General features: G+C 70.6%; 4 protein-coding genes across 6 annotated transcripts; 2 read left to right on the forward strand and 2 right to left on the reverse strand.

Annotated features, from left to right (window-relative positions):
* Window positions 1-2,742: 2,742 nt before the first annotated feature.
* NACC1 (nucleus accumbens associated 1) lies at window positions 2,743-8,620 on the reverse strand. 2 transcript variants are annotated; one of them, XM_067314560.1, is made up of 6 exons: window positions 8,534-8,620; window positions 5,532-6,472; window positions 4,361-4,537; window positions 4,152-4,257; window positions 3,943-4,040; window positions 2,743-3,391 (listed from the first exon to the last, which is right to left on the reverse strand). In XM_067314560.1, the coding sequence occupies exons 2-6, from the start codon at window positions 6,451-6,453 to the stop codon at window positions 3,132-3,134; spliced, it is 1,563 nt and encodes a 520-aa protein (XP_067170661.1). In that variant the 5' UTR covers window positions 6,454-6,472; window positions 8,534-8,620; the 3' UTR covers window positions 2,743-3,131. The 2 variants fall into 2 exon arrangements, with proteins under 2 accessions (XP_067170661.1, XP_067170660.1); XM_067314559.1 differs by having other exon boundaries at window positions 5,532-6,475.
* Window positions 8,621-9,655: 1,035 nt separating this feature from the next.
* LOC136995022 (tRNA (guanine(26)-N(2))-dimethyltransferase-like) lies at window positions 9,656-11,239 on the forward strand. The gene is made up of 4 exons (XM_067314590.1): window positions 9,656-9,718; window positions 10,304-10,559; window positions 10,872-10,927; window positions 11,061-11,239. Exons 1-4 carry the CDS (start codon window positions 9,697-9,699, stop codon window positions 11,237-11,239), a joined length of 513 nt encoding a protein of 170 aa, XP_067170691.1. The 5' UTR covers window positions 9,656-9,696.
* A 173-nt stretch (window positions 11,240-11,412) lies between these two features.
* LOC106498059 (tRNA (guanine(26)-N(2))-dimethyltransferase) lies at window positions 11,413-15,324 on the forward strand. 2 transcript variants are annotated; one of them, XM_067314566.1, is made up of 13 exons: window positions 11,413-11,558; window positions 12,148-12,263; window positions 12,356-12,468; window positions 12,562-12,710; window positions 12,803-12,886; window positions 12,976-13,045; window positions 13,134-13,268; window positions 14,019-14,104; window positions 14,198-14,306; window positions 14,415-14,491; window positions 14,599-14,718; window positions 14,957-15,071; window positions 15,208-15,324. In XM_067314566.1, the coding sequence occupies exons 1-13, from the start codon at window positions 11,494-11,496 to the stop codon at window positions 15,283-15,285; spliced, it is 1,317 nt and encodes a 438-aa protein (XP_067170667.1). In that variant the 5' UTR covers window positions 11,413-11,493; the 3' UTR covers window positions 15,286-15,324. The 2 variants fall into 2 exon arrangements, with proteins under 2 accessions (XP_067170667.1, XP_067170668.1); XM_067314567.1 differs by having other exon boundaries at window positions 14,982-15,071.
* Window positions 15,320-24,196, reverse strand: MAN2B1 (mannosidase alpha class 2B member 1). Its single transcript, XM_067314557.1, has 24 exons — window positions 24,093-24,196; window positions 22,878-22,980; window positions 21,854-22,027; window positions 20,687-20,880; window positions 20,469-20,601; window positions 19,706-19,848; window positions 19,494-19,610; window positions 19,305-19,387; window positions 19,090-19,210; window positions 18,932-19,010; window positions 18,751-18,860; window positions 18,331-18,438; window positions 18,100-18,216; window positions 17,828-18,022; window positions 17,407-17,504; window positions 17,205-17,328; window positions 17,009-17,127; window positions 16,834-16,935; window positions 16,655-16,742; window positions 16,482-16,562; window positions 16,168-16,404; window positions 15,927-16,076; window positions 15,612-15,714; window positions 15,320-15,518 (listed from the first exon to the last, which is right to left on the reverse strand). The coding sequence occupies exons 1-24, from the start codon at window positions 24,177-24,179 to the stop codon at window positions 15,391-15,393; spliced, it is 2,994 nt and encodes a 997-aa protein (XP_067170658.1). The 5' UTR covers window positions 24,180-24,196; the 3' UTR covers window positions 15,320-15,390.
* Window positions 24,197-24,702: the final 506 nt, after the last annotated feature.

Genomic DNA, 24,702 nt, shown 5'->3' on the forward strand with positions numbered 1-24,702 from the left:
GCGCACCCCGGGCCGCAGGAACCCCCAACCCCTCTGGGACCCCCCCCACGCACACACACACGCGTGTGAAGGCCTGCGGCTGCTCCTCGCCAACGGGCGCAGGACACCTGGGCCCTCTCCCTGCATTGGCGGGGGGTGCTCGGACACCTGGGCCCTCTGCTTGGGGAGGGGGTTGTGCCTTGCGTGTGCCTCAGTTTCCCCACTGCCCCCGAGGCGGCTGGGAGCCCCTCGGTGGCCCCCTCGGGGGCTGGCGCCAGGGGGGACTCGGGGATGACACGGGGGGTCTGGCCCCCCGGGGGGGGTCCCACAGCCCTGGGGATTCTCCGGTGGCTCCTATGGGGTTGAGCAGGGGGACCCGGACGCGTGGGGCAGCCCAGGGCGGGCGAGGAAGGAGCCACGGGGGGGTTTGTTACAAACCTCTGTGTTTTTATTTACTCATTATTAACATTTCTGCAGTTTTTTTTTTTTCTCTTCTCGTTTCTGTTCATCTTTACAGCAGTTCATGTGCAATTCTCCAGCGTTTCGGGGCGCGGGGACGGGGAGTCACGAAAAACGGGCGTCTTGGCACTTTATAACACAGGACAAACACTGGCGTCCCCGGGGGGGGCGTCTCTGGGGCGCGGGGGGGTCCCCTTCCCTGGGGGTCCCCCTTTCCGGGGGCTCGGGAGCCGGGGGGAGGCGGCTGGGGGGGCAGAGAAGCGAAAGCCCGGGGGGGGGTGGGGATCCATGCTGCTGAGATGGCCGCGAAACGCTGCGCGGTTCCCTTTTTTTGTACGGTTTTTGGGTTGGAAAAAATAAAAAAAGGGCAAAAAAAGAAAAAAGCCCAATGCTGCCGGGGGAGGGAAGCTGGAAGGGGAGCTGGGGGGGGGGGGCTGAGCTTTCCGAGCGCCCGCGAGGCCGGGGGCACCCAGGTCCCAGCTGGCTCTGGAGGGGGGGGGGGTCAGGGACCCCCCCGTGCACCCCTCCCTGGCCAGGGCTGAGACCGGTGCAACTCGTCACACGCGGGAGCCAGGAAAAGGGAAGGGAACATGCCCAGGCAGCTCCGGCCCCGTGTCCTGCTGCCTCCTCCCAGGGAAACTGAGGCACAGGGCGGGGAGAACCCAGGCGTCCGGGTGCTGGCGGGGGGGGGGGCAATAGAGGTGGGGGCTGGGGGTCCCCGTCCCCTCCCCGGGGGCCCGGTGGCCGCGGCGAGCGGGCCGGGGACGTTTGGCACGGAGCAGTGAGATACTGGAGATGCGAACGGATCCCGGCGGGCCGGGGAGCAGGTAAGGCACTTGACCGAACGTCAGGAGACCTGTTGGGGGGGCGGGGGGGGGGCCCGGACGCCTGGGTCCCCTCCCCAGCTCGGGGGGGGGGGGGGCAGCACGGTCGATAGGTTAAGAGCAGGGGCCCGGACGCCTGGGTTCTCTCCCCCCCCCTCTGCTTCCGGCAGGTCAGCAGGGATGGAGCAGGAGGGGGGTGGGAGCCCGGATGCCTGGGTCCCATCCTGGTCGCCCCCCTGCCAGCTCACTGAGCCGGGGGGGGGGGGAAGGGAGGGGGGAGCTGCCGCTCGGTGCCTCAGTTTCCCCACTCGGGGCCTGGATGACCCCGGCGTCGGGGCAGAGGTGGGGAGCGAGAGCCGGGGCTGGGGGTGTCCCTGTCCCCCCCCGTCCCCAGGTCTGGCCCCCCCCCCCCGGTCCCTGCCCGGAGGCGGGATTCGAACCCACGACCCCCTGTCCCAACCCTGGCTTCTCGGATCTTCCCCCCCTCCAAAATGATCCCAGCCCGGACGCCGGGGCCCACCCCATCCCGCTGCTCCCAGGGTGCCTCCGGCCCCGAGCCGGTGCTGGCTGCGGGCAGGCCCCGGCGAGGGACTAATGAAGCAGGGGGTTAACGAGGAGGAACCGCTCGTTAGCGGGAGCTTCGGCGTTTAATTCCCACCGGCAGCGGGGGGGGGGGCCTGTCCCCACGAGGCCAGACACGGCTCTGACCCCACGTCCCCCGGCAGTGCCAGGTCCGTCCCCCCTTTTACCCACGGGGAAACTGAGGCACGGAGTGGCCGGGGTGGGGGGGAGGCGACTCGCCCCGGCCCCTCCGTCAGGAAGGAGCCCAGGCGTCCGGGGAGCAGCACGGTCAAGCAGAGACGCGGCAGAAGGAAAAGAAGGAGGGAAAGAGGGATGGAGAGATGGGACCCCCCCCCGCGCCACCGGCACAGCCCCAGCACCCAAACCCGCCCCCCCGTGGGCTCTGCTCCCTGCCCCCCCCCCCAAAGACCTGCCTGCGCCCACGTCCAGCCGAGGGGGGGGGACACGAGCGGGGGACACCAGGGGCACCTCGGGGACGCGGAGGGGTGCTGGGAGCTGGGGGACCAACGCTGACGCCCGGGGAGATGCCGGCCCCGGGGAGGGGACGCGGGGGGGGGGGACCCACATGGTTGCCTGGAAAGACGCGGGGGACGGGGGACACACGGCGGCGGCCTGAAGAGGCTCCGGCCCCAGGGAGGGGACGCAGGGGACCCGGGGGGACACATGCAGGCGCCTGGAGAGACGCTGGGACACGGGGCGAACACGTGTGGTTGCCTGGAGAGATGCTGGTCCCCGGCGAAGGGGGGGACACGGGGGACCTGGGGACACATGCGGTTGCCTGCAGAGACACTGGCCCCGGGGTTGGGGGGGGAGAGGGCACACGGCGGGGGGGGGGACGGGACCCACGCGGTCGCCTGGAGAAACATCGGCCCTGGGGAGGGGACCCGGGGCGGGGGGGGGGACGCGCGGCCTCCCGGAAGGGGGGACCTGGGGACCCCCGCGGTCGCCAGGAGAGACGCTGGCCCCGGCGAGGGGACGGGGACCTGGTTCAACTCGTGCCCAAGCGGGAGTTGGGGGGGGGCGTTCAAGGGAAGCCCCATCCCGGCGAAGCCGAGCGGGGGGCCGCGGCGCCCCCAGGGCCACCTCGCCGCGGGGACGCGGCCGAGCCGGGCCGCCACGTTGCCCTCCCCTCCCCTCCCCGGCGAACCCCGAAGGCGGCGGGTCCCCTCCCCGCCGGCGTGGGACCCTACCCCGAGCGGGCGCCCGCCTGGCGCGGTCCCGACGCCGGCACGGGGCCCGAGCCGGAGCGGGTCCCTCCCCGGCGGGGGACCGGGGCCGCGGCCGCGGTCACTGCAGACCCTCTCCCGGCGCGCCCGCCTCGCCCTCGTGGCCGCCCGGCTCGAAGCCCGGCTCGGCGCCCATGATGTCGGGCTCCAGCTTGCCCGTGTCGTTGATGAAGGAGGTGTAGGAGTCGCCCTCGGCCATGAGCAGCTTCAGCTTCGGGATCCAGCTCTTGCGCACCACGCGCCGGGCGTTGGTGCACATGTCGGCCGCGATGGCGTTCATCTCGCTCTCCTTGAAGTTGGGCGCGAAGTTCTGGCAGTAAACTGGGACGGGGACGGGGACGGGCAGGGCGACGGCGTCAGACGCGGCCGCCCGGCGCGGGGAACTCGCGGGCGGCTCGTCGCGAGGTTTTGCCCCGAGGCCCCAAGGCCGCGGGGCGGCTCTCGCTCCGTTTTTACGGCTGGTTAAAAGCCGCTCGCCGAGGACGCGTTGAGGCAGCACCTCCCGCCCCTGGTGTCCCCCCGGTGTCCCCCCATCCCCTCTTTCCTTGGCCTTGGGGTCTTCCCTGTCTCTTGGTCTCCTGTCCACGGGGTGTCCCCTCTCCCTGGGGTCCTCCATCCCCTGCCCCCTTGGGGTCCCAAAACCCCCGGGGTCTCCCCCGTCCCCCCCAATCCTCTTCCCCTGGGGTCTCCCCTGTCCCCTATCCCTTGGGTCTCCTGTCCACGGGGCGTCCCCTCTCCCTGGGGTCCTCCATCCCCTGCTCCCTTGGGGTCCCAAAACCCTGGGGTCTCCCCCGTCCCCCCAATCCTCTTCCCCTGGGGTCTCCCCCGTCCTTCGGGGTCCCTTCGGTGGCCCCGTCCCCTCCGGCACTCACACTTCACCGCGTGCAGGACCCGGCTGTCCAGCGGCTTCCGGCTGGGGTCGTTGGTGGAGGAGCGGATGCCCGTGCCGCAGCTGTTGGCCAGGGTGTTGCTGGCAAAGGGGCAAAGCGCCGGGGTGAGAACCCAGGTGTCCGGCCTCCCCCCCCCCCCAAAACGGGACCCCAAAATGGGAGGAGGACGCGGGGGTCCAGGCCCAACTCACCGGTCGAAAAAGGACGCCAGGAGCCGCCTCAAGAGGACTTTGTGCCGCGTCCCGGCGCTCACGTGGCAGTTCATCAGCTGCGCCCGCGTGATGTAGACGTTGGTGCCTGGGGGGAGACGGGGGGAGATTTGGGGAGGGGGGGGGGGTCAGTGGAGCCGGGACCCCCCCACCCCGGCCGCGGTGACCCCGGCCCCGCGCCCCGGCCACACCTGTCACGAGCTCCAGCTTCTCGGCGGGGTCGCCCTCGTCGTAGAGCTTGGGGTGGCAGCGGTTGCCGATCTGGTTGATGAGCTCGGCCGGGAGCGAGGCCAGGTCCTGCCGCACCCGGACGCGGTTGCGGGACTCCGAGGTGGCCTGGTCGGGCAGCGCCTCCACCTTCTCAGCGGCTGGGGAGGGGGACGGGGACGGGGACAGGGCGTCAGCAGGGCCCGGACGCCCGGGCTCCCACGCTGCCCCCTCCTGCGGCGACGAGGAGGAATCCCCGAGGGGACGCGGGGCAGGGGCAAGGACTCGGGGACGTGGGATAGGGAGAGGGACACGGAGAGGGGCAGGAGACACAGGGACATGGGGCGTGACAAGGGACACAGAGCACAGAAGACAGGCATGGGGACAGGGAGACGTAGGATGGGGCAAGGGCCACCATGGAAGCATGGGATGGGGCAGGGGACGCAGCACAGGGGACATGGGATGGGGCAAGGGACACGGGATGGGGACACAGGAGGGGGGACATGGAGACACGGGACAAGGACACGGGACGGGTGTGGGGACGTGGAGACATGGGATTGGGCAAGGGGCACGGGATGGGGACATGGGATGGGTGTGGGGACACGGGATGGGGACACGGGATGGGGACACATGGAGACATGGGATGGGGACACGGGCACAGCTCAATTTGCCCCGTGATGACCGTGACCCTCCCTTAACCTCTGCCCCCAGGGGTGGAGCACCACAAGGCCCTGCCCCTAGTCTAGCCCCACCCTCTGGGAGGTGGGGCCTCACAGGCCACACCCCCTGCAGCCACTTACCAGGGGTGGAGCCTCAGAAGGCCCCTCCCCTGGTGTAGCCACTCCCCCAGGGGAGGTGGAGCATCCCAGACCCCACCCTAGAGGGGGGCCTCAAAGCCCCCCTGAAGCCACACCCCCATGGGCGGGACACCACAAGCCCCACCCACATTAGCCCCACCCCAGGGTGGAGCCTCTTAGACCCCACCCCCCTTTAGCTCCTCCCCTGGGGGTGGAGCATAAGCACCCCCAGCCCATATCCAGCCCTGACCCTCAGGGGAGGCGGAGTTTTAGACAGGCCTGCCCCTTCCCTCAGCCACACCCACAGTGGGTGGAGCCTTTCAAGCCCCTCCCCCCGGGAGAGGGGGCGTGGCCTCACCTGCCTGCCCTACATTCATCATGCTGTACATGGTGTACATGTTGCAGATCTGGCGGTACTGCTCGTCGGAGCCTTCCTCGCCGCCGTCCTCCTCCTCGTCCTCCTCGTTGTGGAAGGAGCCGGGGCTGTCGCTCGTGTAGGCGCTGGAGGTGCCGCCGGGGCTGGTCTGGTCGGCGGCGCTGGGGCCGGGTGCTGCCGCTGCCGCCGCCGCCGGGGCCGGGCCCCCCCCTGCCGCCGCCGCCGCCGCCACCGCCGCCGGGGGCTGGGGCTGGCGCCCCGCGTCGGGCGCCGAGAACTTGGCCATCTTGCGGCTGCCGTTGCCGCCGCCGCCGCCGCCGCCGCTGCCGTCCTTGGGGCCGCCGTCCCAGAGGCGCTTGACCACGAAGGTGCACTGCACCCCGTCGGGCTCGCCCTGCTCCGTCTTCACCCGCGAGACCAGCGGCAGGGCCGCGGCGCCCGAGGGCCACCCCGAGGTCTGCGCCACGGGGCTCTGGGGCTCCGAGGAAGGCGCCTCCTCGCCGTGCAGCCCCTGCGAGTCGCAGCTGGGCGAGCTGACCTTGAGGAAGAACTCAGTCCCCTTCTCCATGATCTCCTGGATCTGCAGGAAGCCGGCCGTGTACATGAGCAGGAACTGGTCGCCCACGTTCATGCTGAGGCGCCCCGTGTAGCAGAAGCTGAGGATCTGCTGGAAGGACTGGGGCTGCACGGCGGCCGGCAGCTCCACCACCGCGCTCTTGCTGCTGTTGAAAAGGTCCCGGAAATAGGAGCTGCTGGCGGCCAGCACGGCCCGGTGCGCCTTGAACGCGTGGCCCTTCACCACCACCGACACGTCGCAGTAGAGGCCCTGCAGCCGCTGCTCGTTCAGGCACTCCAGGATGCTGTTCCCGAAATTCGGGATCTCCATCTGCAGCGTCTGAGCCATCGCGGCAGCCGCCGGGGGCCTGCTGGGGACACGGCGAGGGACACAGGGACACAGGACACGTGGGGACGGGGACGCAGGGACGTGAGGGGCACGGGGGGGGGGGGACAGCAGAGACACAGGGTGGACAGGGACAGCGGGAAGCACATGGAGAGAGACACGAGGGGGACGAGGCAGGGACACGGGGGGGACGGGGACACAGGGACGGACGGAGAGCCCCACAGGAGGGCACGGACAGACGGACACGGGAGGAGGGAAGAGGGACACGAGTTAGACTTGGCCCCGCGGGGGTTCGGCAGCTCTGACCCTCCCCGCAGAGACGCCCCGGCCCCGGGGGAGCCCTTTGCAAGCCCTTGCCCCGGGGACGCCGCAGCCCCCCCGGCCCCTCGCCAGGGCCCCCCCACGGCAAACCCGCAGCCCCCGGACACAACCGGCCCGGCCCTGGCACAACCACAGTACGAGGCACCGGAGAATCCACACACGCAGGCTCCCCCCCCCAGCAGCCCCCGGAGGAACGAGGCCACGGTGTGGGGCAGCCTCGTGCTCAGAGCACCTGCCCCCAGCCTGGCGGGGGGGGGGGGAACCCCCCCGAATCCCCCCCCAAGTCTGGGGCTGCCCCCCAGCCCAGGTGAGGGGGGCTGCAAATCAGGGCAGGGGTGAACCCGAAATGTGGTCCTGGGGGGGGGATGGGGGGGCAGGTCAGGGTGTCCCGGGGGGGGGTCAGATCCCCCCAGAGTGTGGGGAAGGGGGGCCGGGGGGGCCGGCCGGGACAGGGAGGTGGTGAGGCTGGATGGACACATGGACACGGGGTGGGTCTTTTTTTGGGGGGGGGGGGTCCTGCCCTGCCACCCCGGCACCACCCAAATGGCCCTGGGGACCCTCAGGGTGGGGATTGCGAGGGGGGGGGATTGGGGGATCCCCGCCTTGGGGGGGGGAACTGGGGGGTCTCCCAGCCTGGGAGGGATGGGGGGGCTCAAGCTGGGGGGGGGAAGGGGGTCTCGAAGCCTGGGGGCGTCCCAGCCTTGGGAGGGGGGAACAAGGGGGTCCCCAAGCCTGAGGAGGGTCCGGGGGTGCCCTTGCTGAGAGGGGGGCAGCCAAGGGGGGGGGGAAGCCCTGGTGAATAGGGGGTGTCCCCGAGCCTGGGGGGGGCAGGCCATGGGGGTCCCCTGCCCTGGGGAGGACAAGGGGGTCCCCAGGCTTTGGGGGAGGGGAGTCTGAGGGGGGGGGTCTCCCAGGCAGGGGCATGGAGGGATCCCCCCCCTTTGAGAGGGACGGAGGTGTGTGTCCAACACTCAGAGAAGGGGATGGGGGCACCCAAAACTCTGTGTTTGAGGGGGAGGACATGGGGGGGTCCCCCAGGTTTTGGGAGGGGGGGGCAAGGGGTTCCCCAAGCTCTGGGGGGAGACACGGGCGATCCCTAAACCTGGGCGGGGGGGGGGGGGGACATGGGGATCCCCAGTCCTTGGGGGGGGGGAAGGGGGATCCCCAGCCCTTGGCAGGGGGGACCTCCCAGCCTAGGGGAAACAACGAGGGGGGGGACCCATATTTTTTTTGGGGGGGGGATGCAAAATGCCCCATACTGGGGGAGGAAAATGGGGGGGGGATCCCCGTTCTTTATTGGCGGGGGGGGGGGGGGACAGGGAGATCCCCCAGCCCTGGTGGGGAGAAGGCAGGGGGGGATCCCCAAACCCGGGGGGGTTGGAAACCGCATTCCCTGGAGGGGGGGGGGAACCCCCAACCGGGAGGGGAAGACACGGGGGGACCCTTTGCCGGGTGGGGGGGGGGCGGGGGGGTCCCGCAGCCCTCGGCGTGGGGGGAGGAGGGCCCACAGCGTTGAAACAGGCAGAAAGTTTCCCGGGAACCGGGGCAATGCGGGGGGGGGGAGACCGAGGGGGGGGTCGGTGCTCCGGGGGCTGAACCGGGCCGTGGCGGGGGGGGGGGGGGGCAGGCCCGGTGCGGGGGGGGGGGGGGGCATGTGGCCGGGGGGGGGGGGGCCGGGCGGCCTAGCAGGCGGAGCAGCGCCGCCACGGAGCTTGGGGAGGGGGTTGTGGGGAGGCGGTCGTGGCCCCCCCGCCCGCCTTACCGGTGGCCGGGGGGGGGCTGCGCTGGGGCTCCGGCCGCTCCCGGTGCCCGTCCCCGTCCCCGCCGCGCTCAGCAGCCATTCATTGTGCGGCAGGCGGGCTCAGCCGAGCGCCGAGCGCCCGATGGCGCCGCACAGCCCGGCGGCGCGCCCCGCGCACGCGCACGCGCACGCGCCCCTCCCCGCCCTCCCCCCTCCCCCCCCCCACGCGCCGCCGAGCGCCCCAGGCCTGGCTAGACGAGCCCCGAGCCGCTCCGACGCGGCCTGCGCTTTCCGCCCTCCTTCCCCGCACACACGCACCGGGGTGGGACACGGAGGACACGGGGGACAGGGGGAGAGGCAGGGGGGCACACAGCCATGGGGACGCGGCCATAGGGACATGGGGGGACACGGGGACAGAGGGGGCAGACAGGGGGACACATGGCCATAGGGACATGGGGGGACACAGAGGGGCAAACAACCATGGGGACATGGGGGGACACGGGGGGGCACACAGCCATGGGGACACGGGGGACGGGGGGCAGATGGGGGGACACACGGCCATGGGGACACGGGGGGGGATACACAAAGCCATGGGGATATGGGGAGGACATGGGGGGACATATGGCCATGGGGACACAGGGGGCCACCGGGATCCCACCGATCCTGCGTGGAATCGGGCCAGGATCCAGCCGGGGTCGATCCTCATATGGGATCGAACTGGGCTCCTGCTGGGATCGACTCTCAGGTGGGATCAGGCTGGGATCCCGTCAGAGTTGGTCTTTACACGGGATCAGGCTGGGATCCCCCTGGGCTTGATCCTCGCGTGGGATCAGGCTGGGATCCTGCCAGAGTCAATCCCGACCCCCAGGGGATCTCTGTCCCCATGGGGCCCCGTCGCCCCGTCAGGGTGACCGGATTTGGGGCCCCGTGTCACAACATTACAAAGCCTCAGCCCATACGAAGAAACCGCGGGGTTTCCACCCAAAACAGGGAGCTTATTTTTAGGCGCGGGGGCTTCCTCCCCTGCCCCCCCCCGCCCCCCGGTTTTCCGGCCGCGTTCCGGCGGCGGGCGCAGCCTTTTTGACCCTTGCGGCGCGCCGTCCGCCGCGCGTCCGCCGCGGGTCACCTGACTGCGGCCCACCCGCCACAACATGGCGGCGCCCATGTGAGCGGCGGCGCGGAGGATGCGCGGCGTGGCCCGGTCGGGTGAGGCGGGGAGGGGGGGAAGCACCGGTGGGGGGGTGGGCGGGGAGAAGGGGGTGGGCGTGGCCTGAGGGGCGAGGGGGGCGGAGCCCCGTGGGGGGCGGGATACGAGGTCGCCCCCGGCTCGGTGCCTCCGCCACGTGCTGGGGGTGGGTCGGCCTGAGCCCTCCGCGCCTGGCCCCCCTCCTTGATCCCTTTTTGGGAGGGGGTGTCTGACCCCACCCCGGTCCTTTGGGGGGGGGGGGGGCACCCTGTGCCCTCCTGCCCCCCCCCAGACAAGGGGGCCTGTTCCCTCCCCCATCCTCTGCGCCCCCCATCCTTGGTCTTTTGGGGGGGGGGCACTCAGTCCCCTCCCCCATCCCCAACCCCCCCATCCCCTTTTTGGGGGCGTTCTGACCCCACCCCGGTCCCTTTGGGGAGGCCTGTCCCCCCCCTGCCTCCCCAGTCCCTCATGACCCCCCATCCACAGGGAAGGGGGGGTGACTTGTCCCCTCCCACATCCCCCTACTTGGTCCCAATTTGGGGGGGGGGGGGCAGCTTCACCCTGCCCCCTTCTCCTGCGCAGATTTTTGTCACCCTCTTCTTTAGCTGCCGCCTGCGACGCCCTCCGGAAAGCCGCCGCGGCCGCCCCGCTCCGGCTCCTCCGCCGGCTCTCTGCCGCCGCCGCCGCCGCCATGGACGGGGGCTCCCCCAACGGCTCCGGCCCAGGGCGGCCCCCCCCGGATGCAGGGAGCCCCCCTGGGGCCGGCGAGACGCTCATCACGGAGGGCAGAGCTAGGATCATCTTCCCCAGCGCCAACGAGGTGTTTTACAACCCCGTGCAGGAGTTCAACCGGGACCTGACGTGAGTGGGGCGCTGGGGGGCACTGGTGCGGCCGTGGGGGGCACTGGGGGGCACTGGTGCGGCTGTGGGGGGCGCTGGGGGGCTCTGGTGCGGCCGTGGGGGGCACTGGGCTAGACTGGTGCGGCCGTGGGGGGCGCTGGGTTAGACTGGTGCAGCCATGGGGGGTACTGGGAGGCTCTGGTGTGGCCTTGGGGGGCACTGGGGGGCTCTGGTGTGGCTGCAGGAGGCACTGGGTGATACTGGTGCGGCCATGGGGGGCACTGGGTTTTACTGGTGCGGCCGGTGGCTCCGCTCACGCTTCCTCTCCTCCAGCTGCGCCGTCATGACGGAGTTTGCGCGGCTCCAGCTGCTGCCGAAGGGGATCCGGGGTAGGTTCCCATGGCCCCCGGTGCCGACCAGGAGCGGGAATGCGGCTGCGGCTCCGGTGGGAGCTGGTCCATCCCCGTGGCTCTGCCCATCCCTGGATCTGCTCCTGCCACCCACCCCCCCCTTCTCTTCCAGTCGTCCTTCCTGGGGAGGAGAAGACGGACACGGACGTTCCCGAAATGCCGGAGGAGGGTGACGCTGCACCGGCACCTGCTGGCCCCGAGCCTCTGCGGACGGTGATGCCGGGAGAAGTGTGCGAGGTGCCCGGATTTGGGGGGGGATCTGCGTTGTGCCCTCTCCGGCTGCGGCTCTGAGCTCAGAGCAGGGCTCATCCCGGGATCTGGGGGAGCCTCAGCCCCGGAGCGGCCCCTTCCTGGGAGCCTTGCCCAGGCCCTCTGCGCTCACGGGCTGCGTCGTGGCTCCATCCGGCCCCCTCTTCCCGCAGGGAGGGCTCCGGGTGCTGGAAGGCTTAGCCGCCTCCGGCCTCCGCTCCATCCGCTTTGCCCGGGAGGTGCCAGGGCTCCGGGCCGTGGTGGCCAACGACTTCTCGGCCCGGGCGGTGGAGCTCATGGCCAGGAACGTGGCCTTCAATGGCGTCGGGCACCTGGTGGCTCCCAGCCTGGCCGATGCCAGGTGAGTCGCCGGCCGCTGCTCCGGCCGGGAACGGCCTCCCGCATCCTCCTTCCGGCAGCCGGATGCTGGGATTTATCCCACCCCCTCTCCCGGCTTTGCCGCTTTTTGGGCTGCCCTGGGACACCCTGGTGGCCTTGCTCCAGCTTCCCCCCGCGTACTGGGGGGGCCCAAACTGGTCCCAGTGTCCCCCCCCCCCGCCCCGGGGGTCTCCCAGCGGCAGTCCCAGGGGAACGTCACCTCCCCTCGCCCTGCTGCGGCCCGGGATGGGGCTGGCGCCGGAGGGACCCCGCCAGTCCCTCCCAGTCCCTACTGGGGCAGGGCGGGGTTTGGCACTGGTTTTTGTGGGATTTGAGAACCGGGGTGGCTCTTGGCCCCTGGTTTAGGGTCCCCGTTGCTCCAGGACCCCCTGTCCCCCCCCAGGGTGGCTCTGAGCCCCCCAGTTTGGGGTCCCCGTTGCTCCGGGACCCCCTGTCCCCCCGCCAGGGTGGCTCTGAGCCCCCCAGTTTGGGGTCCCCATCACTCCAGGACCCCCGGCGGGCACCAGGTGGGTCCGCGTCCACCACGTCCCCACTCCTGTCCCCCCCCCCAGGATGCTGATGTACCAGAGCAAGGTGGACAGGGAGCTCTTCGACGTCATCGACCTGGACCCCTACGGCAGCCCCGCGCCCTTCCTGGATGCCGCGGTGCAGGCCGTGAGCGAAGGCGGTGAGCGGCGGCCGGTCTGGGGGTGGCCCGGACGCCTGGGTCCCCCGGGAAGCACCCCTTCATCCCCTCTTCCTCCTCCTCCTCCTCGCCAGGGCTGCTCTGCGTCACCTGCACCGACATGGGCGTGATGGCAGGGAACAGCGCGGAGACGTGTTACAGCAAGTACGGCGCCGTCTCCCTCAAGGGCAAGTTCTGCCACGAGATGGTGAGTCTCCCTATCGTCCCCCGCTGTGAAAGGGCTGAGACCGCCACGCTCGTGACACCAGGGTGGGGGGTCCCGCTCGTCCCTCCTCGCCAGGCCCTTCGGATCATCCTGCACAGCCTGGACCTGCGGGCCAACTGCTACCAGCGCTTCATCGTGCCCCTGCTCTCGGTCAGCGCCGACTTCTACATCCGCGTCTTCGTGCGGGTCTTCACGGGGCAGGCGAAGGTCAAAGCCTCGGCCAGGTGAGGGGGTGGCGGGGGGGGGACGCAGGCGGGGACACCGCCGGGACGTCCCGCTGTCCTCCCTGACGCTGCCCCCCCCTTTCTCCCGGCAGCAAGCAGGCGCTGGTGTACCACTGCGTGGGCTGCGGCACCCACCACCTCCAGCGCCTCGGCAAGGCCACGAGCCACGGCACCGGGTACGGCACGGCTCCGGGGGGGTGTCCGCGGTGTCCCCAACCGCAGGTGGCCCTGACCCCCCCCCTCCCTCCGCTTCCCCCCCTTCCAGCTTCAAGTACGGGGCCGCCACGGGGCCGCCCGTGGGTTCTTCCTGCGAGTTCTGCCAGCAGCGGCACCAGGTGGGTCCGCGTCCCCGCTCCGTGTCCCCTCCGCGTCCCGCCGCCGCCGCCGCCGGCTCTGATCCGCCCCCTCCTCGTCGCCCCGCAGCTGGGGGGCCCCATGTGGGCAGAGCCCCTGCACGACCTGGCCTTCGTGCAGCGGGTGCTGGCGGCGCTGGAGAGCAGCCCCGGGCGCTTCCGGACCGAGGAGCGCATCCGCGGAATGCTCAGCGTCGTCACCGAGGTACTGGCATGGGGACGGCATCCCGGAGCCGGCTCCGGCATCCCAGGGATGGGGACAGGGCCTGCTCCAGCATCCCAGGAATGGGGATGACTCCAGTGTCCCAGGGATGGGGATGGAGCCAACTCCAGCATCCCAGAGATGGGGACGGGGCCGGCTCTGGCATCCTGGGGATGGGGCCAGCTCCATCATCCTGGGGCTGGCTCCAGCATCCCGGGGACGGGGCCAGGGCCAGCTCTGGCATCCCAGGGATGAGGACAGGGCTGGCTCCAGCATCCCAGGAATGGGGACAGGGATGGGGGCTGGCTCCAGCATCCCGGGGACGGGGCCGGGGCCAGCTCTGGCATCCCAGGGATGAGGACAGGGCTGGCTCCAGCATCCCAGGAATGGGGACAGGGATGGGGCTGGCTCCAGCATCCCAGGGCCAGGGCCAGGGCCAGCTCTGGCATCCCAGGGATGAGGACGGGGCCAGCTCCATCATCCTGGGGACAGGGGCTGGCTCCAGCATCCTGGGGATGGGGCCAGGGCCAGCTCTGGCATCCCAGGGATGAGGACAGGGCCGGCTCCAGCATCCTGGGGATGGAGACGGGGCTGGCTCCAGCATCCTGGGGATGGGAGTGGCGCCTCCAGGATGGATACGGGGGCGGGAGCCAGCTCTCCCCAGCTCAGGGCAGGGCCGAGCCCGTCCGCGCCCCCGATTCGGGGCAGCTGGCGCTGACTCCGGCCCTCCCTCTCCCCGCGCGCCGGCGGCAGGAGCTCGGCGACGTCCCCCTCTACTACACCCTCGACAGCCTCAGCGGCACCATCCACTGCAACACCCCCTCCCTGCTGCAGTTCAGGTAGGGCCACCCCGACCCCCCCCGGGCACCCCAAAAATCCTGCCGCTCGGGCGCCCCGAAACGCCGCCGTCCCGCGGCTCTGCCCCCCCCCAGGTCGGCCCTGCTGCACGCCGGCTACCGGGTCTCGCTGTCCCACGCCTGCAAGAACGCCGTCAAGACAGACGCGCCGCCCGCCGTGCTCTGGGACATCATGCGGTGCTGGGTGAGGAGGAGGAGGAGGAGGAGGAGCAGGAGGAAGGGGGGGGTGGCTCGGGGACCCCGGGGCTGCGCTCAATGCGTGTCCCCCCTCCGCCATCCCCGTCTCCCGCAGGCCAAGATCCACCCCGTGAAGCGCGAGCGGCTCGCGGAGACCAGCCCGGCTTCCCGCATCCTCGCCGTGGAGCCCACGTAACAGCTGGGGCTGGGTGGGGGGGTCCCCGCTGCCCCCTCCCTGTGCAGCCCAGGGGGGTCCCTGCGGCCCCCCCCAACTGCCCCCCCCGTCTCCCCCTCCGCAGCCTCCAGGCCTCCTTCGCCCTCCGCGACGACGCCAACCCCAGCTCCCGCAAACGGGGCCTGAAGCGCTTCCCCGAAAACCCCGAAGCCTTTTGGGGGCCCAAAGCCAGGGCCAAAGCGGGGTAAGGGCAGCTGGGGGGGGGGGGAGGGGGGGCTTCTCGGGTGTCTAATACTGCGGTTGGGCTTCCAGCATCCGCTCTCAAACCATCTCAAACAAGGGAGACCAAAGCGCTTCCCCTTGTTTTTCTCCAGTGGGGCAGACAAGGACCCCCCCGGGGGGATCCTGGCTCCGGGTGCCGAGGGGGGGCCTTTCCCTGCCCCGCAGGGCACCATCCTCACGCCGTGGCCTCCCCCCGTCAGGGGTGGCATCTCTCCCTCCCTCCAGGAGAAGCGGAAGCGACACCAGAACAAGCGGACGGAGCGGTCAGACGACGGCACCAGCCTGAAAAACTTCCCCTGCAAACGCTTCAAGGAGGTGGGTTCCGGGGCAGGGAACGGGGGGCAGCTCCGGCACGCGGCAAAACTGCTCCGGCGCGGCTCCCGGCCAGCTCCGGGGCATCGGAGCCGGCTTCCTCCAGGTATCCGCGCCTCACCCATCTGCTCCCCCCCAGGGAACCTGCTCCTTGGGCGCCCAGTGCTGCTATTCGCACGAGGAGGCGGCCGCGGCGCCGGATGCTCCCCCGCCCTGATGCCGCCTCTTGCTCCGATTAAACCGTGCCCGCGGCAAAGTCTCCTGTTTATTAACACACATGCGAGGGGAGCACGGAGCTTCCCCGGTCGAGCCGTGGGTCCCGTCACAGCCCCGCTGGGCCGGCTCCAGGCTCTGCGTGCTGCACCGTGGCCAGGAACGTCCTGATCTCCATGGGCTGCAGCGTGACGCTCTTGGGGTCCAGCTTGGGGGCCGGCTGGGGCCGTACCGGACCTGGGACAAGAGCGGAAGGGGTGAGGGGGAGACCGCAGGACCCCCGGCGCCCCCCCATGGTCCTTCCCGGAATCCCCCACAGTCCCCGGATACCTTCGGCCAAGTTCCAGACCAGGCGGGTCACGGCGTCGCGCTGCTGGTCAGCTGCCAGGTTCATCTCCTGCAGCGAGGTGATGGTGAAGGCCGAGAAGAGGTTCTAGGAGAGGGAGAAAATCACGTCAGCAGCTGCCTCTTACCCTTTCCCACTATTCCTGCTAGCGGCTCCGGCTCACCAGACCTCCGGGATCTGGGAGACTTGGGCCAGATCTCTCCCCCAGCCCCGAGCAGACAGAGCCTTGGGGCTCTTCTGCTCCCCCAGGAGATTGGGATGGGAGGGACAGTTCCCCATCCCGGCCGGCGGCGGCTCACCAGGAGGTCCAGGGTGACGGGCTGGGAGCCGTTGGCGCTCTCGCCCTTCTCAAACTGGTGCTCGAGCCGGAGCAGGACGGTGCCGGGGTCCCAGGGTGCCAGCGTGAGGAGGTGGACGTTGGGCGGCAGCTCCCGCCGCAGCGCGGAGAACTGCAGGGGAAGAGGGTCAGCGAGGTGGCACCATCCCCCCCCCCCCCCGTCCCCAGGCACGGGGACGGCCCCGTCCCCGTCCCCGCGTCACCTGCTGGAGGCTGGGCTGGCCGTGGCGGTAGGATGAGCCCCCGCCGGGCGCCAGCACCACGTAGGGCGCCATGAACTCCTGCTGGGCCAGCGGCCGGTGCTGGTCGGCCGCCGACTCCACCGTGTCGAGGAGGACGAGGTGGCGGCCGCGCACCACCAGCCCCTTGTTGTCGGCCCCGGACTCCTGCAGCGGCTCCCCCACGCCCCGCGCGTCGTCGTACAGGAGCCGCCGATGGACCTGGAGTCGTTGGGGGAGGCGGTTAAAATCCCAGTTTGTCCCCAACTCGGGGACCACCGCGCTTGTCCCCTCCTCACCATGAGCTCCAGGGAGCCATCGATGATGCTGCTGCCGCCCTGCGACCGGTCCGTCAGCACCGTCAGCTGGAACTTCTTGTCCTAGAGCAAGGAGGACAGGGCCATGCGTGAGACGAGCTCTGCCCCGGGCTCAGCCCGCGGTGCCCCCCCTGCTACCACCCTGAGGCCAGTGCCTTGATGTAGATGCGGCTGTTCACAGGGTAGTAATTCCCCGCGACCGGCTCCGTCTGGCTCAGGTTCCACGTGGGACGGTAGTCGCGCCTAGGGGACAAGGTAGAGCCCAAATATGGGGGGGTGTCACCGTGCCAAACGCCCGCGCCGCCCCCACACACGGCCCTGGGACCTCCCCGACCTGCGCTCCAGGATCTGCCGCCCGTTGGAGTCGGTGTAGAAGCGGGCGTTTGTCTGCAGCGTGGTCTCGAAGCGGCTGATGATCTCCTTGCCCCAGCCATCCCTGAGAGGCGGCGAGAGGTGAGCCGGGCTGCCGGGGCGGCTCCCGGCGGCTCCGAGCGGCTCCCCGAACTCACGCCACGGGGATGGGCCCCACGGTCCACTCCAGCTCCACGAAGGGCTGCCCCGCGTAGAGACGCACCACCTGGGAGCACCACGAGGAGAAGTTCTGGTAGACCTCCTGCACCAGGGCGTTCTGCGAGGGACACGCGGGGCGTCAGGGCCACCGTCCCGGGGACACCCCCGGGGACGCCCCCCGGCCCCGCGGCCCACCTTCACCAGGTACGTGGGGACCTGCTTGGAGCCGGAGACGGGGAAGGGCTCGGACCGGTTGGGCCGGAAGATGTAGGCGCCCGAGGCCTGGGGATTCTCCTCATTCCCGGTGCTCGCGTTGTACCTGGGCGAGAGGAGCACGCGCCGTGGGGAGGGCCCTAGCGCCGGGAAGCCAGGCGTCCGGGGCCCTGCTGGCACCCACCAGTAGAAGCTCTGGAAGACGGGCAGCGAGATGCTCTTGTCCAGGTTCTGGATCTCCTTGAGGTGCCCGGTGAGGGGGTCGAACAGCACCCGGACGTGCTGCGGGGAGGACACGGCGCTGGGTCGAGCATCTCTCTCCCGTTGCTTCCAGCTCCCCCATCCCCGCTCAACCCTTGGACAACCCCTTCCCAGGGCCTCCCGCTTGCCCAATCACCCCAGAACTGGTTTAACTGGGCCACGGAGGCGCAGCTCCGCTGGTGGAGCAACACTGATGGTTTTTCTCCCCAGCGTTTTGGGGCGAGACACTGGCAAAAGCCCAAGGGACCGGCTCCAGCCTCTGGGACCCACCATCGCACGGGGAAAGACCCGGAGCCCAGCCCGCACCTCCCTGGGGGCCGCGTCCCTCCCCAGCAGGGCCGTACCTCGTTCTGGATCTCCCGGGCCCGCAGGGACACCGGGGGCCGGGCCAGGCGCGCGTGGGGGTCCCCGCGGCCCAGCTGGGAGACCGTGAAGGTGCTGAAGCCCACGGCGGGCGCCGAGGCCTGGAAGATGAGCTCCCGCGTGGCGTTGCCTCGGTCCCGCCGCAGCCGGCGGGTGAAGCGGGAGACGGGGACGACCTGGGGAGGGGGGCAGGGAGGCGTCAGAGGGGGGGTCGCGAGGCCGGGGGCAGCCCGGGGGACGGGTCTCGGCTCACCTCGCTGGGCACGGGCTGGCCCTGGGGGTCCGTCACCGCATAGGACACCCCGTTCACCGGCAGCCGCACGGGCCAGGAGACGCGGCGGCCCAGGGGGTTGTAGAGGATCACGATGAACTGGAGGAGACAGACGGATGCGCTGCGTCAGCCTCGCGGCCCCCCCCAACAACCCCTCCGCCCCAGTTCTCCCCCCCCGAACGCGGCCGCAGCCCCCGGCGCCGAGGTCCTTACGTGGCCGGCCGCCTCCGTCAGGGGACACGTGCTGACGTTGAGGGCGTTGCAGAAGATGAAGTTCTCCTTGATGCCGCTGATGCTGGCCAGGGCGTTGGCGACGAGGACCTGCGGGGAGCAAGGGACGGTCGCGGCGCAGCCCCGTCACCTCGGCCGTGCCGTAACGAGGGGCGGCAAACGAGGCCAGAAGCAGCCGGGGCCACGGACATCGGTTCGTCCCTCTGTCCCCCAGACCGTGGCCGCAGTCACGGGCTTGTCCCTGGCTCTCATCCTCTGGCCACGGTCATGCAGCCACCAGCTTGTCCCCCAGGCAATGCCCCGGCCACTGGTTTTGTCCCCAGACGCCGGTCACAGTCCTGGCCACCCGCTTGCCCCCCCCAAACGCCGTCTCGCCCCCCGAACCGGCCGCAGGACCCTCACCTGGCAGGCCTCCCACCCCGCGGCCAGCTGCTTGGCATAGTCGTTGGCCACGTGCTGCTTCTCCGTCCCGGTCACGGCGTCGTGGTGCTGGGCCACGGCCACGGCTTCGCCTGCCGGGGGGGCGGAGGGGTGTCAGGGCGGCGCGGAGGGGCCTGCGGGCGCTTCGAGCGCCGGCACTTACGGAGCACGGAGCCGTCCCCAGACCCGTAGGGCCCTTCCCGTGCCGCCGGCCCCGTCACGGCCTCCAGCTGGTTGCAGATCTGCCGGGTGGGGAAGGGAACGTCAGGAAGAGGGGCCCAGGCGTCCGGGCCGCGCCGCGGGGCCGGGACCCCGACCCACCTGCAGGAAGTTGTTGCTGAGCCGCTCATAGCGCTTGAAGGCCGGCCGGCTGGTGAAATACCCCGTCCAGAACTGGTGGGGACCGTCGGCGTAGGGGAAGAAGTCGTCCGTCTTCAGGGACCTGCGGGACACTCAGGCCGTGTCCGTGCCCGCCCGCTCCTCTCTCCCCAGGGGCCCCCCGGACGCCTGGGCTCCCTCTCCGTCCCCGACCTCACCAGGACAGGTTGGCCCGGTGCAGCTCCCACAGGTAGCAGGACGGGGTGGAGTAGAGCACGTGGACGCGGCTGCCGTTGGCTTGCTGGAGAAGACGGGCATGGGGTGAGCTGTCGGGGATGGAGCAGAGGGGGGACGGGACATCGGGGGAGGCCCAGGGGACGGGAGGTGACACGGGGGACCCCGCTCACCCGGGCGTTGACGTGGGCGATCAGCTTGTCCATGTTCTTGAACCACAGGTTGGCGTTCTCGTACTGGAAGTCGGAGCCCATCGTCATGATGATGTGGTTGGTGCGGTACTGCTTGGCCTGGGGAGGGACCGGTTAGCACCCCCGGGCCCAGAGCCCAGGCGTCCGGGCACCCCGAGGCCCGGGGAAGGGCCCAGGCGTCCGGGGCTGCTCACCTGGTCGGCTGCGATCCCCAGGAAGGTGGTGACGATGGTGTCCACATTGTTCTCCTCGCTGTCCCCGTCCACCACGGGGGGGTCAGAGCAGAGCTGGTCCCAGCAGAAACCGGACGGGGGGTTGTAGACATCGGGGAGGATGCCTGGGGACAGGGACGGGGACAGGGTTGGGGACAGGGGAACTGGCCTGGGGACAGGGATGGGGACCAGCCTGGGGATGGGGACAGGGGAACTGGCCTGGGGACAAGGGATGGGGACAAGGGAACTGGCCTGGGGTCAAGGGATGGGGACAAGGGATGGGGAACAGCCGGGAAACAAGGGAATTGGCCTGGGGACAGGGATGGGGACAGGGTTGGGGACAAGGGAACTGGCCTGGGGACAGGGACGGGGACAGGGGAACTGGCCTGGGGACAGGGATGGGGACCAGCCTGAGGACAAGGGAACTGGCCTGGGGACAGGGATGGGGAACAGCCTAGGGACAAGGGAACTAGCCTGGGAACAGGATTGGGGACAGGGGAACTGGCCTGGGGACAAGGGATGGGGAACAGCCTAGGGACAAGGGAACTGGCCTGGGGACAGGGATGGGGGCAGCCAGAGAACGAGGGCAGCCTTGGGGACAGCAGATGAGAAGACGGGAAAGCCAGGAAGGGCCCCAGGGGACGGTGCCAGCCCCGGGCAGGACCCAAGAAGGGCCAGCGGGGCCGGGCCACCGCCGGGAGGGGCCGGGGGCCGGGCCGGGGGGCGCCCGAGGGCCCCGTCGCACCGGTGAAGAGGTCGGCGGCGGGCGGCTGCAGGCTGCCGCTGGCCCTCCAGAGCAGCTCCATGTCGCGGAGCCGCTGCCGCGCCGCCTTGTCCTGCTGGTCCACGCGCCCCACGAAGAGCCCGTCGTAGCCCATCTGCGGGGGTCCCGGGGAGCGGGGGGTCAGGGGGGCCGCGGGGCGCCCTCGCCCTCGCCGCGGGGCCCGGCCCGGCCCGGCTCACCTGGGCGAAGAGGGCGGCCTGCTCGCGCGCGTGCCCGAAGGGGTCGATCTGCCAGGCCACGCGGGGCCTCGCGCAGCCCCCGAAGGTGCGGCGCAGGAAGCGGCGCCCCAGCGCCAGCTGCTCGATGACGGGGCCGTAGTGGGCGGCCGCCTCGTCGTTCATGCACCAGCCGCCCAGCACGAACTCCAGGCGCCCTGCGGGGGGGACGGCGACGGGGACGGGGACGCGGCGGGGCAGCCCGTGACCTCCCCGCATCCCCCCGCGGCGCCCCAGAGCCTCCAGGGACGCCTCGGTCCCCCAGCGCCACCGTGTGTCCCCTGGGTGTCCCCCAATGTCACGGGGCGCCCCCATGTCCCCCAGGCCCTGCAGAGGCACCTCGGTCCTCCCTGCGTGTCCCCAATGCCCGTGTCCCCACAGGGACACCCTCAGGAGCACCCTGCGTCCCTCTGTCATGTCCCTGTGTGTCCCTGATGGTCACGTCCCCCTGTCCTCCCTGCCACCTACCCATGTGTCCCCAATGCCCATGTCCCCACAGGAGCACCCCATGTTCCCCTGTCCCCTCCACCATGTCCCTGTGTGTCCCCAATGCCCGTGTCCCCACAGGAGCACCCCATGTCCCCCTGTCCCCTCCACCATGTCCCTGGGCATCCCAATGCCCACGTCCCCCAGGGACACCCTCAGGAGCACCCTGTGTCCCGCTGTCCCCACCATGTCCCTGTGTGTCCCCAATGCCCGTGTCCCTGCAGGGACACCCCAGTCCCCTCGGGAGCACCCCATGTCCCCCCACCATGTCCCTGTGTGTCCCCAATGCCCACGTCCCCCCAGGGACACCCTGGTCCCCTCTGGAGCACCCCATGTTCCCCCCACCACGTCCCTGTGTGTCCCCAATGCCCACGTCCCCACAGGAGCACCCCATGTCCCCCTGTCCCCCCGCCATGTTTCTGTGTGTCCCCAGTGCCCATGTCCCCATAGGAGCACCCCATGTCTCTCTGTCCCCCCCCATGTCCCTGTGCATCCCTCCAAGAGCACCCCATGTCCCCCCACCACATCCCTGTGTGTCCCCAATGCCCACGTCCCCCCAGCCCCCTCTGGGGATGCCCCACGCGTCCCTCCCTCGCCCACGCCAGGGACAAACCCCCCCCGTGCCACGTCCCCGCGTCGCCGTACCCTGGTCGACGAGCTGGCGCACGAGCTGGCGCGTGGCCTCGTCCTGCTGCCGCCACCAGCGGGCCAGGAAGGCCACCTCGGCGTAGACGAAGCGCTTGGCGGGGTCGGCCGCCAGCTGGGCCACCACCGAGTCCAGGATGTACTGCACCCCCGCATGCTGCAGCTCGTTCCGGGCTGGGGGCGGCACCGGGGGGGGGGGACACGGGGTCATGGTGACAGCCGGGGGGACGGGGGGTCACAGTGACGGCCAGGGGGGACACAGGGTCATGGCAACACCTGGGGGGACATGGGGGGGACACAAGGGGGACGGGGGTCACAGCAACGTCCGGGGGGGACACAGGAGACATCCAGGGGGACGTGGGGAAGATGGGGGTCACAGCAATGTCCAAGGGGGACATAGGGTCACATCAACACCCAAGGGGGACACAGAAGACATCGGGAGGGGACAGGGGTCACAGCAGCATCCCATAGGGACACAGGGTCATGGCAACATCTGGAGAGTGACACAGGACACAGGCGACACGGGGGTCACAGCAACATACAGGGGGACACAGGGGACATCCAGGGGAATGTGGGGGTGATGGCAACATCCAGAGGGGGGACAGGAGACATCTGAGGGACATGGAGAGGACAGGGATCACAGCAACATCTGGGGGGGGACACAACATCATGGCAACATCTGGAGGAGACGTGAGGGTCTCAGCATCGTTCGGGGAGGAAAATAGGTCACAACGCCGTCCCAGGGAGGACATGGGACGGCGGGGTCCCGGCACCACCCCAGGGGGCCGCCAGCTTCATCCCCGACGTCCCCTCCACCCCCACGGCGGCCTCGGAGGCGTCGCCTCCGTCCCTGCGCTGGCCTTGCCGCGTGTCCCCTCCACCCCCACGGCGGCCTTGGGGGACGTCACCGCCGTCCCTGCAGTCTCCCGGGCGGCCTTGGGGGACGTCACCCCCCCCCCCCCCGTTCCCCGGGGACGAGGGCAGAGCCGTGCCGAGGCCACCCGAGGCGGCGGGGACGACGCACCTCCGTAGAAGTACTGCTCCACCGTCTTCAGCCAGCCCACGTCGTTGTGCGTGTGGGCCACGAGGTGCACGTTGAGCAGGCCGGGCCGCGTGGCGGGGCACGACTGCGGGAGCGCCCGGGCGTCAGGGCGGGCTCCCCCGGCCCCCTTTCCCCCCCCCCTTGTCCCCCCCCCCCCGTCAAACAGGAGTGAAACGGGGCCGCGGGGCTGAACCGCGCTCGGGGAGGAGGAAGGATGGCAGCAGCCTCGTTTCCGGAGGAAGCCAGGCCTGGACGTCGTGGGGTTGCGGGTGAAATAGTACCAACAGCTGCTCAAAAACAGCCCCCCCCCCCAGCGAGATGGGGGGGCAGGACGCCTGGGCCCTCTGCCCAGAGAGAGCCGGGTGGGGGGGGGAGGAAGGAAGGGGCTGGCCAGGACACCTGGGCCCTCTGCGGCGGGGGAGGCGGAAGGGAGACGCAAGAGCCCGAACGCGTGACCGGTCACTGCCCGGCTGCGAGCCCCGGCGCCGCCCTGGACTCTGGCCGTCTCCTCCCTGCCGGCCCCTGGACAACCCCCCCCAGCTCCCCAGTATCCCCCCAGCCACCCCAATATCCCCCCCCAGTCACCCCATCCTCTCCCTCCACCCCCAGGGTCCCCCCACCCCACATCCCTTCTCTTCCTCCCCCAGTATCACCCCAGTTCTCCCAGTTATTTCCACTCCATCTTGCTCTCCCAGCCTCTCTCAGCTCTTCCAATCCCACCCCAGTCTCTCCCAGTCCCAGTTCCTCCCAGTCCCCTCCAATTTCTCCCAGTTCCCTCCAGTTCTTTCTGGTTTTAGCTTCCCCCTTTCTCCCACTCTCACCCAGTGCCCCCACTTCTAGTTTCCCTCGGATGCTCCCAGTGTCCCCAGTCCCTCCCAGTCTCCTCCTCCGAGCTCCCCAGTCACAGTTCCCCCCAGTCCCTCCCAGTGTCTCCAGTCTCTCTCAGCCACAGATTCCCCAGTAACCCCAGCCTCTCTCTCCCAGTTCCTCCCAGTGCTGCCACTCCCCGTTTCCCTAGTACCTCCAGCCTCTTTCCCAGTTCTCCCCCAGCCCCCCCAGTTCCTCCCAGTACCGCCAGCCCCAGTTTCCCCAGTCTCTCCCAGTCCCCCCGGTCCCTCCCAGTCCCAGTTTCTCCAGTCTCTCCCAGCTTCCCCAGTCCCTCCCAGTGCCGCCAGCCCCCGTTTCCCCCGCTCCCACCTGGTACCCGCACCCCGCGGCCGCGGCGGCAGCCGCCGCCTCCCCCAGCAGCAGCAGCACCAGCGCCGCCGCCCCGGGCACCGCCATGCCGCTCGCGACCGCGGTCATGTGACCGCCCGCTCACGTGACACGAGGGTTCCCCCCCCGCCCCTCCCCGCAACCGGGAGCCAATCCACGGTGAGGGGCGGGGCAGCAGCCGCGGCCTCGCCGATAAAAACGCCCCCCCGAGCTCTGATTGGTTGCAGCGCGCAGGAGGCGGGAAGACCGTGTAGAAATGACAGGGCGGCTCGCCTATCCCATGAAGCGGAGCGCGCGGCAGGGGCGGTGACATAAGGACGCTCACCAATTAAGAAGAAGCATCGCCCATGATTGACAGCGCGAGTCACGCCCGCGTTACCACGGGAGACGAACGTTGGAAACGCCCCCCTCCCCGCGGTGGGAAAAACGCTCGGTAGCCAATGACCGGTAGCAGCTCTCAGAATCCCGCCCCCCTCCCACACGTGATTGGCGGAGAGAGTGAGAGGGGCGAGCGCTCTCCTCCAATGGGGCGTCGAGCAGCGGTGTGGCGGGAGGCGCGAGGCTTTTCCTCACAGAGGCGCTCGCGCCGCGG

This window comes from Apteryx mantelli, chromosome 36 (assembly GCF_036417845.1).
Source record: "Apteryx mantelli isolate bAptMan1 chromosome 36, bAptMan1.hap1, whole genome shotgun sequence".
Classification (NCBI taxonomy): Eukaryota; Metazoa; Chordata; class Aves; order Apterygiformes; family Apterygidae; genus Apteryx; species Apteryx mantelli.

Bases quoted from the DNA above. Each gene is read 5' to 3' on its own strand.
- NACC1 (XM_067314560.1), bottom strand. From the start codon at position 6,453: ATGGCTCAGACGCTGCAGATGGAGATCCCGAATTTCGGGAACAGCATC. The intron at 4,041-4,151 runs GTGAGTTGGGCC...CCCCTTTGCCAG, and splicing joins CTGGCGTCCTTTTTCGACCG to CAACACCCTGGCCAACAGCT. The intron at 3,392-3,942 runs GTGAGTGCCGGA...TCCCCGTCCCAG, and splicing joins GGTCCTGCACGCGGTGAAGT to TTTACTGCCAGAACTTCGCG.
- LOC136995022 (XM_067314590.1), top strand. From the start codon at position 9,697: ATGCGCGGCGTGGCCCGGTCGG. The intron at 9,719-10,303 runs GTGAGGCGGGGA...CCTCTTCTTTAG, and splicing joins GCGCGGCGTGGCCCGGTCGG to CTGCCGCCTGCGACGCCCTC. The intron at 10,928-11,060 runs GTAGGTTCCCAT...CTTCTCTTCCAG, and splicing joins GCTGCCGAAGGGGATCCGGG to TCGTCCTTCCTGGGGAGGAG.
- LOC106498059 (XM_067314566.1), top strand. From the start codon at position 11,494: ATGGCCAGGAACGTGGCCTTCAATGGCGTCGGGCACCTGGTGGCTCCC. The intron at 11,559-12,147 runs GTGAGTCGCCGG...CCCCCCCCCCAG, and splicing joins CCCAGCCTGGCCGATGCCAG to GATGCTGATGTACCAGAGCA. The intron at 14,105-14,197 runs GTAGGGCCACCC...GCCCCCCCCCAG, and splicing joins CCCTCCCTGCTGCAGTTCAG to GTCGGCCCTGCTGCACGCCG.
- MAN2B1 (XM_067314557.1), bottom strand. From the start codon at position 24,179: ATGGCGGTGCCCGGGGCGGCGGCGCTGGTGCTGCTGCTGCTGGGGGAG. The intron at 17,505-17,827 runs GTACGGCCCTGC...TCCTCCCCGCAG, and splicing joins CCCGGGAGATCCAGAACGAG to CACGTCCGGGTGCTGTTCGA. The intron at 17,128-17,204 runs GTGGGCCGCGGG...TGTCCCTCGCAG, and splicing joins TCCCCACGTACCTGGTGAAG to AACGCCCTGGTGCAGGAGGT.